At 47.5% G+C, this 14,248-nt stretch overlaps 1 protein-coding gene across 3 annotated transcripts in view; it reads left to right on the forward strand.

Annotated features, from left to right (window-relative positions):
- Positions 1–11,209: 11,209 nt before the first annotated feature.
- The window catches only part of Mgll (monoglyceride lipase), a 102,005-nt gene continuing 98,966 nt past the window's right edge, over positions 11,210–14,248 (forward strand). The window contains exons 1-2 of one of the 3 annotated variants that reach the window (NM_001398597.1): positions 11,210–11,947; positions 12,427–12,571. In NM_001398597.1, the coding sequence (NP_001385526.1) occupies positions 11,920–11,947; positions 12,427–12,571 (173 nt within the window). In that variant the 5' untranslated portion in view covers positions 11,210–11,919. The remainder of the gene's footprint in view (positions 11,948–12,426; positions 12,572–14,248) is intronic. The other 2 variants (NM_138502.3, XM_063285679.1) reach the window with 2 other exon arrangements.

Here is a 14,248-nt window from a genome sequence, read left to right on the forward strand (position 1 = left end):
GTGGAAGAATTTCCTCTTTGACGCTCAGTCTGAATCTCATTAGGGTGCCTGGGCCCAGTTACTAATTGCTGGATTCTGGACTTGCCAAAAGCATTTATGGACAGCAGCATGTGGGTAGGAACCTTCATTTCCCTCTCAGTAGATTTCATTGTACTCAGTGACCTTTCCCAAGAGACCTAGACCTTGGCCTTAAATATAGAGTTAGCAAAAATAGAATTTCTGAGTCCAGAAGGATTACTGGAAACCTTGATCTTTACATTTTATTTCTTTATTGATTTGTGTGTGCGCGCGCGCGTGTGTGCAGGGAACACACACCACAGCACACAGAACAGCACTATGGAGTTGGTTCCTTCCTTTTCCACTTTCAGTGTGGCTTCTGGGGATGGAGCTCAGTCTGCCAGCTTGTGCTTTTATCTGCTGAAACAACAGTTTATAGCCTTGATCCTGACAGAGAAAACTGGAGCCTGGAGGTGAAGGGTCACAGTTTTATTCTCAGAGTGTGGCTTGTGTGTCAGAGGCCAAACACAGCTCTTCCACCGGAGCCCCACCCTGGGTCACGGCCATAACACTGCCATCATGCCTCTGCCATGTGGGAGCCCAACTGGCTTTCTTTCTTCTCTTTCTTTTTTCTTTTCTTTTCTCTTCTCTTTCCTTTTCTCTTTCTCACTTGTCGCTTTTATTCTCCATTTTTCATTTTTTAGTCTCTTTTAAAAATTAATTTATTCTTCCCTCATATATTACATCTTGACCTCAGTTTCCCTTCTCTCCTCTCTGCCCAGTCTCTCCTCCCACCCACTATCCAGCTCTCCACCGTCACTTCAGAAAAGGGCAGGTCAAGCAGAGGTATCAGACAAAGCTCAGTCTTCCTTACTTCAGCCCACACTCTAAGTTCATTATATTTGTCTTAAGCACAAACATTTGCTGTAATAGAAAGATAAGTTGCCAATAGAACCAACGAGAGCAAAGCCGCACTGGACCTCCTGCAGCATGGGGCTACTACCTTTTGTAGAAAATTAAGTTTTTTATTTACTTTATATCCTGATCAAAGCTTCCCCTCCCTCTTCTCCTCCCAGTCCCTCCCTCTCACCTCACCTCTCCCCACCCTCCACCTCAGAAAAGGGAGGCCTCCCATGGATATCAACCAGCCTTGGCATATCAAGTTGCAGCAAAACTAGATGATTCTTCTCTTGAGGCATGAATTCCTCTCAATTCTTCTATTGAGGCTACACAAGGCAGCCCAGTTAGGGGAAGAAATCTAAAGGCAGGCAGTGGAGCCAAAGACAGCCCGTGTCTGCTTTAAGAGTTTGGCCGCCTTTTCAAAGTCACAGGCACACCTTATGGCCACTGACACACCTCATCTCCCTCTGAGGAAAGCTTGCCTTTGACTGTGAGAATGAGGTGGAGGAAGCCTGCATGGGAACCATCTCAGATGTGTTCTTCAGCTCCCCAGATGCTACAGTCAACACCCTCTCCCCTAGGAGTCTCATGTCTATGCACAGAAAAGAGGGTCTCTGGGAAAGAAATGAACCAAGAACTGGCTCTGCCACCACTCCTTCTGTGGCCTGGGTGTGAGCTGTCAGTTGTCATGGTGGCATCTACTGCTGTGAGCTGGGCAACTGGTCAACCCCTGCTCACTTGCTGCTTCAATTCCAGTTGATGCTATTTTTGCAGGAATCACACTGAAAGGATTCAAATTTGCATGCCTGTTTTTCCCTTCATGGCTTTTTAAGGACAAAGAAAGACAATAAAGTGCCTTTGACCTCCATACTGTAATGAGGGCTCCATGTCTACGGCTTCCTGTATGAAGCATTCCACCCTCCTCAGGAAGAAACGGACTGGGCCAAGGTCCAGGAACACTCAAAAGAAGAATGGAAGTTTCTGAGGAATTCAATCTGCGCATCCAGTACCTGGTACATCCCTAACTGTGGGTAGTAGTGGCCTGAGTCTCCACAGGCTGGAAGGAGTTATGAAGAAGAGTCGTAAGACAGTGTGCAGAAGCTGAGCAAGGGGCTAAGGCAAAATGGTTTGGGGAAAGAAAAATATAAATATTCCAACAAGACACATGGTCACTCTGTTCCATTAACAAGCATGGATAACCTCAGTAGTTGTAGCCTTGGGTACAGCCTCTTAAGAGAACTGTTAAAAATATACTTTTTTGGGGTTGGGGATTTAGCTCAGTGGTAGAGTGCCTGGCTAGCAAGCGCAAGGCCCTGGGTTCGGTCCTCAGCTCTGGAAAAAAAAAAGAAAAAAGAAAAAATATAAATACTTTCTTTTTGTAGGTATTATCTGTATGATATGTAATTGTGTATGTTTTACATTTTATGCATACATCATATATATGTATACAAGATAAACTAATATATATATAAATCTTACATATGTTTTATGTATTATTTATGTATGTGTGTGTTTCCATGTATCTATCTTCCTCTATCCAAATTTTCAATGACATGGTTTTTCTTTTTTACTTAAAAGTGTTGGATCCTACCCCCATAGTCACATAACCGTCTCACAGTGTTTATGAAGACAGGACAACTGAAATGTGTTGTTAGCACATGGGACATAGTATCTGCCACAGGTACACTTCTGTTGCATAAAAGTCAGCCCCAAACTTGTTGGCTTAAAGAACCATGGCTTATTAAGCTGTGGCTCTGTAGGACAGCAATTTGGGCTGTGTTCTGCTGGGTAGTTATTGAGCCCTCACTAGATTCTCTCTTGCATTGATAGCAGGTCACAGGTCAGAGTTGTCCCTGGGGGTTGATTGTTGTCTGCTGAAAAACCTTAGCTTCCTCTACGGTCTTTTCTCCAAGTGTTGAGGTCATTGTTCTGTGAGTCTGGGCTGGTTCATGGCAGGGGGAGGAATGCGGGTGTGGGTGTCAAGGCTAGTGGGTGGTATCTACATTCTCTGGACACCAGGACTCAGCTCTGGGACTGACGTAAGACATTTCCTCAGCCACAATGCTTTTGTTTTTTAACTCTTCTCCCCTGTGTACCAGGTATGGAACCAAGACTTTGCTTATACTAAATAAATACTTTACCACTGAGCCACACCACCAGTCAACAGCTTAACTGGTAGAGACAAAATGGAAAAGTTATACATATTGCTAAGCTGGTGGCCCCGTGACTAAAATCAGGAGGCTGAAGTAGGAAGTTTAAGCCAGCCTGGGCTACAGACCATCTCAAAAACCAGATCAAAGGAAAACAGAAATAACCAGATATGTGGGGTAGAATGTACTGTTTCAGTCCACGCGCGCCTGTGTAAAGTTTATATCGCATTAGACACACCTATGGCTGTAAACCTTTATCAGTTCTCTAATATGAAACACGCAGGATGTTGCCAGTGTTTTTAAGACACGTACCAGGCACATTGTTTGGAGTCACCCTACTTCACTGCACTTCCTGTTACTTTCTGATTCCAACAGTACCAGCAGGACAGCCTCTCCCTGCCTCTCACTGTGCCTGTGGGCCTAATGGAGTTCTTTTCACCTCACCTACCATGCAGTGGGTACTGTGCTTAGTACTCGGCCTGAGGGTTCCATTTGTTTCCACAAAACAGACATTGTATAGAGACAGGAAGTGGGCCATCCACCTGATTGTGATCACGGAATTCCAGGCCAGCCGAGTCAGGATCATAAGCCTACTGATCAGGCTTTGGGTCCAGTAGCTTCATACTGCCCTGTGCTGCCTCTTTGCAGAAGACTGGGAAGGACTGTCTACCTTTGCTTTCCAATCACTTCGTAAATCAATGCAAATTGATGTCTCTCCTCACTAATCTGTGAAGTGGGTTCTCTCCAACTTTGCAGACGCTGGCCCCAGTGTGTAACTCTCAATGCCTTTTGTTTCACTTCTGGGGAGTTTCGGGCTCTTCCTGGGAGCATGTGGTGACTTGTGAATGTGAATCCTGCTCCTGAACTCCTGTATCCACCACGTCCACAAACTCTTCCCCTTTTTTCTCTTTCCCACAGGAAGCGCCCCAGGACCACTGGTCTTTCCAGATCCCATTCCCTGTGTATGGCCTGCTCATGATGTCACTGCTCACGAATGGCAACTCCTAAACCTTCACCTCCACTCTGACCTCCTGCTGTGACTCTCATCAGGCCTTCCGGGTTGGCTTCACCCCAGAGAAACCAACAATGCTTTTCAGAAGCCCACACTGAACTTGACCCCTGCTTCCCAAGCCTCCTCCCTTCCTCCATGTAGACAACTCAGGGAAGCACCACCCAGTCAAACAACCCGGAAATCCGAGTTGGTCATTTTGAAGAGGGTCTGGATGAGGTGTGGGAAGTAAGGACAGGCACAAATGGCTTATAATGAGTGGTCTCTAAGTAGTGTTGAGTGGGCAAGATGTGCTCTGTTCGGAGCCATTTGTCTTTTAAAGAAAGGACCAGGGAGGAAGCCAAGGCTCTCCAGCAGACAACAATCAGTCCCCAGAGGCAGCTCTGACCTGTGACCTGCCGTGAATGCAAGAGAGAATCTAGCTAGGACTCAATGATCAGCATTACTGGGTGAGATGTCATGAGTGTTAGATGTTGGTTAGCAATGCAAATACTATAAAAGTGCTCACGGGCCAAGTCCCCTGCAGAGTCTGTGCTGCCAGGCCACACCTCTGCTGCCACCCTTCAGTCAAGCGTGATGCTCTCCCAGCTCCAGGCACTGCTTCTGGGCTGACTTCAGCCTCAGTCCCCAGCAAGCTCACTCCAATTCCAGATGCACAAGCCTGCTGCCACTTTAGCACCTCTTGCCCTAGCAGAGAGAGCCACATCCTCTCACTACCCCAGAGGAGAAAGTACCCTGTCCCCTCAACATCTTATACCGGACACGGGAAATCTAGGTTTGCAATGTGTAATCCTCACTTTCAAGAATTCAGATTATAAACTTCGTATGCCAAAGATCTTTTTCAGACACTTCCAGTTTGGTGGGGCTAAGGCACAGGCACCACAGTCATAAGGGTTTTCCCCTGCCTCAGGTGAGAAGGCAGGTCTCTGAGGTAAAGAAACTTACCAGGAAGTGACCCAGCTAGCCAGCACTGCTGGTTTCTGAGGCCCAAATTATTCAGCTTCATTTCCCCTGACTTTACATGCAAAGTCTTACATCCTCTCTGTAATAGAAGGACAACTTTTATTCCTGGTCTCCACTTTTCTTCCACAAGTAGACTTATAATGGAGGTTTACACCAATCGAGATCCTGAAGATTGTGAGAAGTCTAGTCACATTCACTGAAGTTTCTATGGTAGAAGTACATGTGTTCTTGCTGCCTTCAAGTGTGTTCTTTCTCCCTTCTTCACGGGGACTTCTGGCATCACCAATCTCTTCCAGCCTCGGGGCACTGCAGGTCACGTAAGACCTCTTGAGTGTGTGGAAAGATGACACGTCTCCTCGAATTGTCACCCAGCCAGGTCATGAGAGACACTTCTCCTCAAATTGTCACCTAGCCAGGTCATGATAGTTGCAAAAGAGCCTGACACCGGCAATTTCTTTTCCGAGCTGCTTGTGTGTAGAGACGTCCTGCTTTAGAGGTCTCTTTGTATACAACAGAGGCAAGGACTGATCGTGATTTCCCTGCTGCGCTCTGTAAAGGGGAAGAGGATAAGGCCAGGTGTGGTTGCTCAAGCCTTTAATCCCGGCACTCAGGAGGCAGGGGCAGGAGGATCTCTGTGAGTTTGAGGCCAACCTGGTCTACAAAGTGAGTAGGGGACAGCCAGGGCAACATAGAGAAACCCTGTCTCAAAAACAAAAATGAAACAACAAGAAACCAAACCAAACCAGACCAACAACAACCAAGGTGAAGGGGATGTGCTTGCCTCCTCTTTCTGTTAAATAGGAACACGCTGGACCGTGTCTGCAGAACAAACTAATTCAACTGGTAGAGGAAAAGGGGGAAGGAGGGCCTGGAACCCTAGGACAGGTGCTAAGTTAATTCAGCTTAGGGTTTGTTTTCTAAATCCCTTGGTGTCCAGGAATTCAGTAACCCAGAAATGCCAAGGCCATAGATGAGAGCACAAAGGCTAGCCAACAGTTACCAACGCTATGGTAAGGAAATCCAGAAAGGAAAGCCGAGAGACCTGGAGAAGGGAAAAGAGGGTGGGGCTTAAAGTATTTAAAGCTGCTGGTCACGTGAAAATGTTCTGAATTTGTCAAGAGACATAAACCTTGGCTTCTTCAGACTAGAGAAACTGAACAAACACCACATAAAATGAACCTAAAGACTCCATCCACCAAGACACATGGTGAAAACCAGACACAGGAAACCATCTTGAAAGTACTGAGAGGGAAATGGCATTGCCTGTGAGAATAGGAGAGGTTACATTGAAGTGGGCATCCCCATCCCTGGACACTATCATGGCCAGAAGAGGTAACATAACACTTTAAAAACACTCAGTGGGAGGGGAAGAACTGCTATTCCACAGGTCCTATCTGCAGTGAGAATACCAGTCAGGAATGAAAGGGGGTCCCTGACGTCCTCAGCTGTGTGAGAAGAAAGCAATCCAAGAGAATTTCTGCAGCTCACAAATCCTTTGCTGTTGATTCCCTGGACCAAAAATAACCGAATAAATAAAATTAAAATCAATAAACCCAAATGCAACTACTTGTTGTATACAAGAAAGTTGGTTCAAATATAATGATGGTATATTTAACAAAAACCCAGGTAAGCTAACAAGTTAACAAGTAAGCTAGCAAGACCCAAGACCCAAGGCCTCCTACATTGTACCTAATAAGCAGTTTAGGCAAGGTTACAGATTACAGACCCAGGATATAGAAATCAGTTTTATCAGCATAGACTAGAAATTAATCTAAGCACACTGAAAGAGACCACACACATGACATTTATAATTACTTAAATGAATGTATAAATCTAAAATATTTATGTAAGGCTTGTATGCTGCTAAAACTACTGCCCCATGTTGAAAGAAAGAACTAGATAGGCATACCACTCTCACAGTTTGTAAAACTTAACCTTGAAAATGTCAACTCTAGGCAAATTGACACCCATGTTTAATGTATTTCCTGTCAAAAGTCCCAGGAAGATTTTTCAACAGGCATAGACAGCACTGATCAAACACTGATATAGGTGAAGGAACGGAACTAGGCTGAAACAGCCTCGGGAAATAACAATGTGAAGAATACCAGTATATAGAATTTATAGGCTTGTAGATAACTTCAACAATCTGGGATTTATTGCCAGAGACACAGACACAAACTGACGGGATAGAATGGGGAGCCAGAAACAGACTCACACAGAAAGGTCAACAGAATTTTGAGAAAAATGGAAGCCAATCATGGGAAGAAACCTGTTTCTCAGTTTAGGGAACATGAGCCACTAATATATGTGGAACACCCCCCCCCGAAAAAAAAAGAACTCTAAATCTCACACCTTAATCAAAATTAAATGTAAATGAGTTAAACATAAAATATAAAACAATATAAACTTTAGCTGTCAACACAGGAGGATAGTCTCAAATGCAGGACTAAGCAAAGGCTTTTCTCTAACTTTACACCAAATACGTGATCCACTAAAGAAAACACTAGACATTTGTCTGTGACCCAAATTAAAGCTTTTGCTTTGCAAATGACCCTAAGAAGAGGCTGAAGATACAGACTGCAAACCACGAGAAAATCTGCCAGTCACGTGCCTGACACAGGACTAGTCTCTGTAATGCATCCAGAACTCTCAGAACTCAACTGTTGAAGAACACACACTAAGAAAATGGTCAAAAAGCACAATGAGTCATTTCACCAGGATACAGAGAAGGCAGACACGTAGAAAGGCATTCAACAACATAAGCTATTGGGTAATGCAGACAAATCCACAAGACACACAATAGAAGGGCTAAAAATAAAAAGCAGGGAGGGGAGGGTGGAGAGACGGCTCAGCAGTTAAGAGTACTGGGCCCTCGTGTAGAGGACCCTCTCTGATTTGGCTTCTCTACCATATGGCAGTTCACAACCAGCCAAATACAACCACAGGTCCAGGAGATCTAATGCCCCTCTCTGACCTCCTACTGGGGCTCAAGCGGTACATACGTGTGGTACACATTACATACACTCAGGCACATGTACATATATGTGCAATAAAAATATTTTAAGCATTATTTTTATGGCGACAACAGTGGAAATGTAAACAGATCCAGCTGCTTTGGGAAACATTTGGCAGCTGTTTAGAAAACTAAGCAAGCGATTTCCTTTTCCTTTCTTGTTATTTGGGACAAGGTCTGGCTCTGAGAACAAGGTTGATCTTGAACCGAAGGTAATCCTAACAGCCCTGCATGCAGGATTCACTGTGCCTGGCCAGTGTTCGTAGTGGCTTTATCCAGAATTAGTTGCAAACTGGAAACCACGCACACGAACTGGCCTTCTCCAGGTGAACTGTTCGGTACTGTGGTGCATCTAAGCTTGAAACCTGGATAATCCAGATTGTGATCGATGAGAAAAGCACTAAAGGTTAAAAACACATCTACCTCCCGATTCCACTTACAAAATAACCTGGGAGGACAACACTTTAGAAAGAGAGAACAAAGTCAAGACTGCTGGAGGCGGTAAGGAGAGAGGGAAAGAAAGGGAAGGGGATGTGCCTCTGGAGGGTGCTATGAGAGGTCTCGGTGGATGGAAATACCCTGTCTTGATTGTATAGATCCAATGTTATGCTGGGCATGGTGGCACAGATCTTTGCTCCCTGCACTTGGAGGGCAGAGGCAGGTGGATATCTATGAGTCCCAAGCCATCCAGAGCTACAGAGTAGGACCCTGTCTCAAAACATAAATAAAATAAAAAGTAAATCCAATATCATTATGATCTCGCTCCGTAGGCTTGTAGGATGTTGCCATTAGAGGCAACTGGCTTAGTCTCTCCCTTCTTCTCCAGGGCTCTCACTGTGATGGGTAAGGAAATCTCCATTTTGTTCTGGGCACCCATTCTGAATTCCTAAGAGATAAGCTTCAGCAACGCTGACTCCTTGCCCCCCTCCCCAAAATTGAACAACTGCCATGAGATAATTCGCTGCTCACTCTGGCTTCTGTAAACCCATTTATCGTTGTGTACTAGGGAGTGGGACAGCTCCTTTATGGCTGTATGCAGAGATGGACAGAGCCTCACAGCTGAGAGGAGTAAAAGCAGTTTCTCACTTGGCTACACACTGCACACAAATGCAATGGTTACAGTGCCCACCTCTGCAAGCCCTTCCTCCAGCCACTCCTATTTGGCGCGTCTTCAACTTGGTTTTTAGGCTGTCGGCCTGCTCACAGTAACTAAGAAATTTCATTTAATTATAATTTGGTTCAAATCTATGGTCTTTCCCCAGTGTATTCAAACTCCCCTATTGCTCAGGATGGCACAGAACTCATGGCCTCTAGTGACGGCTTATCTCATACCCTGAACAGCCAGACTACAGGAGTACCACACCACAACGGGCTCTAATCTCTTAACTCTCTCTGATCAAGGGGAACATCTTTAGATTCGGGAGAGGCTCTGTTGACAGCTCCAGGAAACTTTCTTCTCAAAACTTTCAAACTATTGAAAGTCAAACACTCAAACACCGGCGCTAGGAATATTCAAAACAGTGGCTTCAAGACCCAGCCACCCTTGCTCTCAGTAAACCACAGTTGAAGTGAGTAGTAATGACATTGTTAAGGCCCAGTCCAGCTTTGAGACCAGGCTCCCAGCCCTTCCCCTGAGCTCACTGCTTCTAATCCTGGCCAGCCAGAAAATACAAAAACAACTCCAAAATGTCATTTAGCCACTCCTTTTGTGTCCAAGCCCCCTGGAGACCCGCCTAAGGCAGGAAGTTGAGCTAGGTCCCTAGCATGGCCTGCAACCAGTCTGTCTCTCAGAGAGCCTCCTTTTCACTGTTCAAGTAGTTAGATTGGAACCTCACCTCAGCCACACCACCACTGCTCTGGAAAGTCTGTGGAGATGGGTATGGGTCAGGGTCATCCTCCTGTCCCCCTGCAGCTGTCACTCACGGGTGACAGGCATAGGACACAGTGGACAGGCTGTAAATTTAGTGCTGGATTCTGGACTCCACAGTCACATACCTGCTGTGCTGGTGGGACCTGGACCCTGGAGCACCTAGGGGAAGTGGTTTCATGCAGTGTTTGTTTGTGTGTGCAGTGTGTGCGCGAGTGTGTGCGTGTGTGTTTGCAGTGTGTCTGCTTCCTTTTCGGGGCTCTAAGCACTTGTGTGTGAATGTCATGCGTCTTTAGCTGTGTAGTGTGTTGTTTACCTCTGTTATGAACAAAAACATAGGAAAAGGAGCTGCCTCTGACTGAAAGGAATCTGTGTTTGTAGAGATTAACTGGCTGATTAAAGTTTCAGTACTTTGGAGAGGTTGGAATGTTCCAGGTCCAGAGGCAAATTACTTTATCTTGGGCTACATTCTGGCCCTCAGGAACAGCCATTTCTTCCTTAACCCCTCTTTGTTGGAACTAACATCTTGTGGCAATAAACACCCGTTTAGAACCTATTGATTTAACAGGGCAATTAGCTTCTACAAATACAACAGTTGACAATGCTATCAGATAGCACGCTGGTGCGCCCACCAACGTATTTTAAACTTGCCTTGATATATGGCTTTATCTGTTCTGTAAAACTATAAAAACTTCCCGAAACTGCTTTCTAATCGGGACATGGAATCAGGGGTAACTTAAGTCTGTGTTCCTAGCTCACGGTCACTCAAAATGGCTCCAGAATATATAATCTTTTTTCCTTTAAGATGAGAGCTGTGGTTTCTGCGCTGACACTCCGTGTGTGGTGTGTTGTTTTCATCTGTGTGCATGGTGTCTAGGGAGTGTGCATCCATGCTGTGTGTCTGTATTCATGTAGTTACTGTGACAGTCATGTGTACTCCCGTGTGTAGCTTGTATCTGGGGAAGGGTCCTCAGGATGTGTCCTTGGGGGGGGGTGCCCACACCTGTGCTATCTGAATGCCGGTCTCACACGTGTGCAGCTGTAAACATGTGCAAGCAGTACTTATGAGCGTGTGTTTCTGTTCCGGGTACCTGTGAGAGGTCTGTGTTCTCAACTGTGCACATTGGCTGGAAGAGCCCCCTTCGGTTCACTGCCCTGTGAAGGTCCCCCACGCGGCCAGGAAAAGCGCCAGGCAGGTCGGCGGGCGGCGCCCCGCTCCTCCCCGGGGGCCGGGCACACGTGGGCCCCCGGCGCCGCCTCCCCGCGCGTCCCCACCCAGCGGGCCGCCCCCGCCGCCCGAGCGGCTGGGGATAAAGTGGTGGCGCAGACGCCGCGCCCTATCGCTGCGCAGCCGGCCGCGCGCAGTAGTCTGGCTCTAGCCCGCAGCAGACCCGGACCCGCGTGGTGCTCGGGGAACGTGACAGCGGCGCTCGTGGCCCGGGTAACTGCCTCCCGCCCCTGCCTCAGGATAGGAGCCGCCGCCAGGGGTCCCCTGCGCGGGTGTGCGTGCGCACGAGTGTGCGCGCGTGTCAGCGTGTGCGCGGGAACGCGCCCCTCGCGCCCTCGCACCAACCCCCAAACAGACTTGTGCCCGTCAACTGCATCTTCCCAGACCGGTGTGGGAACAACGGCCAGGTCCACGTCCTGTGTGGCGTGCTGATGACAGCCCTGAGGCTTCCTTCCCCAAACGGTCGCGGGCGGGCAGGAGGCAAAGTTTGTCGGAGAATCGGGGTGACTTTGCTCGGGGACCCGCATCTGCGCGAATGCGCGGTGCCGCGGAGCGCGTCTCGCAGCAGCTCTGGGCTAGGGACCGGCTGTCCCTCGCTCCTGGAACCCCTTCAGGGGTGTGTTCTGGAAAAGTGGCGACATGAACTAGAGCTGGAGCAGCAGGAGGGAGCAGCTCGCACCCCTGCAGCCCAGGCGGGGAGGGCGCGGACCCGGTGGTGCTGCCCTGCGGCCGCGATGAGGGAACAGCCCTCGTTTGCCTGGCGCTGATACTCGAGGCTGTGGCGGTAGTGGAATGCAAAAGCCAAGACTAATGGAAACAGGTTTGTCATGGCATCTTTGGCGTTCAGAAGGGAGAAATCGCTTGGGGCCTGTCACCTACTTATTATGCCCCCTGAAACCCACTCAGTGGAGATTTTAGGCGAGATGGGTCCGTGCAGCTGGGGCTTTGTACCCACGGAACTGACTGTAATTTCCGCTTGATTACAGCTAAAATAGTCCTTAAGATGAAGTTTCCTGAGATGATTTAAAATAAACACAGATGGAAGGGGGGCTATACTAAGGTACTTTTAAAAAAAATTAAGTGAGCATTTTCTTAAGGACAAACAAGACTTTTTAGTCTTAGAGGGGTTTGCAAAGAGCTGTATGTAATTTTTAAAATGTATATAAAAATTGGGGTTTGTTTGTTAACTGCGTAGAAAAGAAGCCACAGCCACAGTCCTGACACTAAAAAGGCTTTCTTTCCTCCCGTATGGACATAAGTGTATTTCTGACTTTAGAATATGTCCACCTTTCTTCCAAGGGCCCAAAGACCCCTGCAGGATGCCTGAGGCAAGTTCACCCAGGCGAACTCCACAGAACGTCCCCTACCAGGACCTTCCTCACCTGGTCAATGCGGATGGACAGTACCTCTTTTGTAGGTACTGGAAGCCCAGTGGCACACCCAAGTAAGTCCTCTCCCTCTGCTCCTCCTTCAAGGCACCTCCTCCTCCTCCTCCTCGGTCATCATGGGTCCATCCTTCCTGTGACCTGCCTCTCATGCCACTGACACACCTGGCACAGTGGTGTTAGCAGAGTTGAGAGCTGTACTTTATGGTTTTCTTAACAATGAGGGCCCAAGAGTTCTCTTTTCACTACAACTAGGATAGGAGTCCACTGTCTGGCAATTTTCAGAGTCATATGACTTTTTTTTTTTTTTTGTATCAGAATTGATTTCCCGTTGCAAGCCTTCATTTAAAAGCAAACCCAACAATTACCAAAAAGAAAAAAGAAAAAAAAATCCAGTGAATGCATAAGAAAACTAAAATTATTTGTGCCTGTATCTGTCTTTTAACCTTTACTGACTGCTCCTGCTTAGTTCTGAGCTTCAGAAGTGACACCCAGCTAGCTGGGAGGACAGGGGTCTGGTGTCTCCTCCTGGTTTGTCGCCAGCTCCGTCACCCTGTCCCTTTCCAACTTTAGAAACAGACTGGGGCTGTGCACAGCCATGCAGCTGCTCCCTCACCACCCCGTTCCTCCTGGGTGAAGCAGGAAAAGCCCTGCTTGTTTGTCTTAATCAGGGAAGAGAGTCTCTGTAGCCTTAGCCTGGTGACCCATCACTGTTTCCTGTTCTTTATTTCAGGTTAAGTCTACCTGTTCCATCAGCCTCTTGTCTCCCAAGGGGGTCCTGGTGGGTGTGTATTGTGCTCCCACCGTGACTCTGGGGTTAGCCAGTTGAGTAGACATCTCAACCAGGCACGTGGAATCCCAGGTAGATTCCTACTAGCAACGCAGAGGGCGCGACTTTAATACCCGTAGCTTCTGTGCGCTATCTCCTGTGTGTTTTCAAAGTGGGTAGTGGTGCAAAGGCTGGTTGGTATGTGTTCCTGCCAGTCCTTGGAGGAAAGTGTGCTGGGGTGTGCAAGTGTGCAGGTGTGCAGAGTGTGTCCTCATTAATCATTAATTCTCCCTGAGTCAACCAATACCATCACCGAGCATTCTTTCTACTTTCTAACAAGTTCTATAGTGAACAGTTTAGTCCCTCTAGGAGGGGACTAGGGACTGAAACTCCACTGTTCATGTCCAGCCCCGGCCTTTGCTGGCTTTGTTGGTAGAGTAGTGACAGTGCCCCAGTTCACAGTAAAACACAGAGGGCCCGCAGTCTTCCGTGGGGGAAGGGAGGTGGTGGACTGGGCCAGGAATGGCCAAGTTGGCTGCCCTTGCCTTGGCTGTGGGTGGTTTTCACAATCTTCCCCCACTGAAGTTGTGATGCAGGCAGCTCCCGGCTCACTTGCTTTTGCTCTGGTTAGAGACAGCAAACCAACGTCTTGGCTTCAGCTGAGCTGGCCCTTGGTTGTCAACATCTGCCTTGTGATGGGTGCCGTGGGTAGGAACAGGGCTGGACAGTGGCCTGGGTAGGAACAGGGCTGGACAGTGGCCGCTACTGGGACCAAGGATTGGGGGGTGGGGACATGCATTCAGATAAAAACAAGTTTAAAAAAATTTAGCTTAAGGGCAGGGGTATGAAGTAGAGAAAGCAACAGAACCACTAGCATTTGTGGCTTGGCCACTTCCCATACTGTATGTTGTAAGAGAGGATAGACAGGTCCAGGGTCCTGCCATGGTTTCACAAATAACTCAGGTAG

The sequence above is a fragment of the Rattus norvegicus genome, chromosome 4, assembly GCF_036323735.1.
Source record: "Rattus norvegicus strain BN/NHsdMcwi chromosome 4, GRCr8, whole genome shotgun sequence".
Taxonomy (NCBI): domain Eukaryota; kingdom Metazoa; phylum Chordata; class Mammalia; order Rodentia; family Muridae; genus Rattus; species Rattus norvegicus.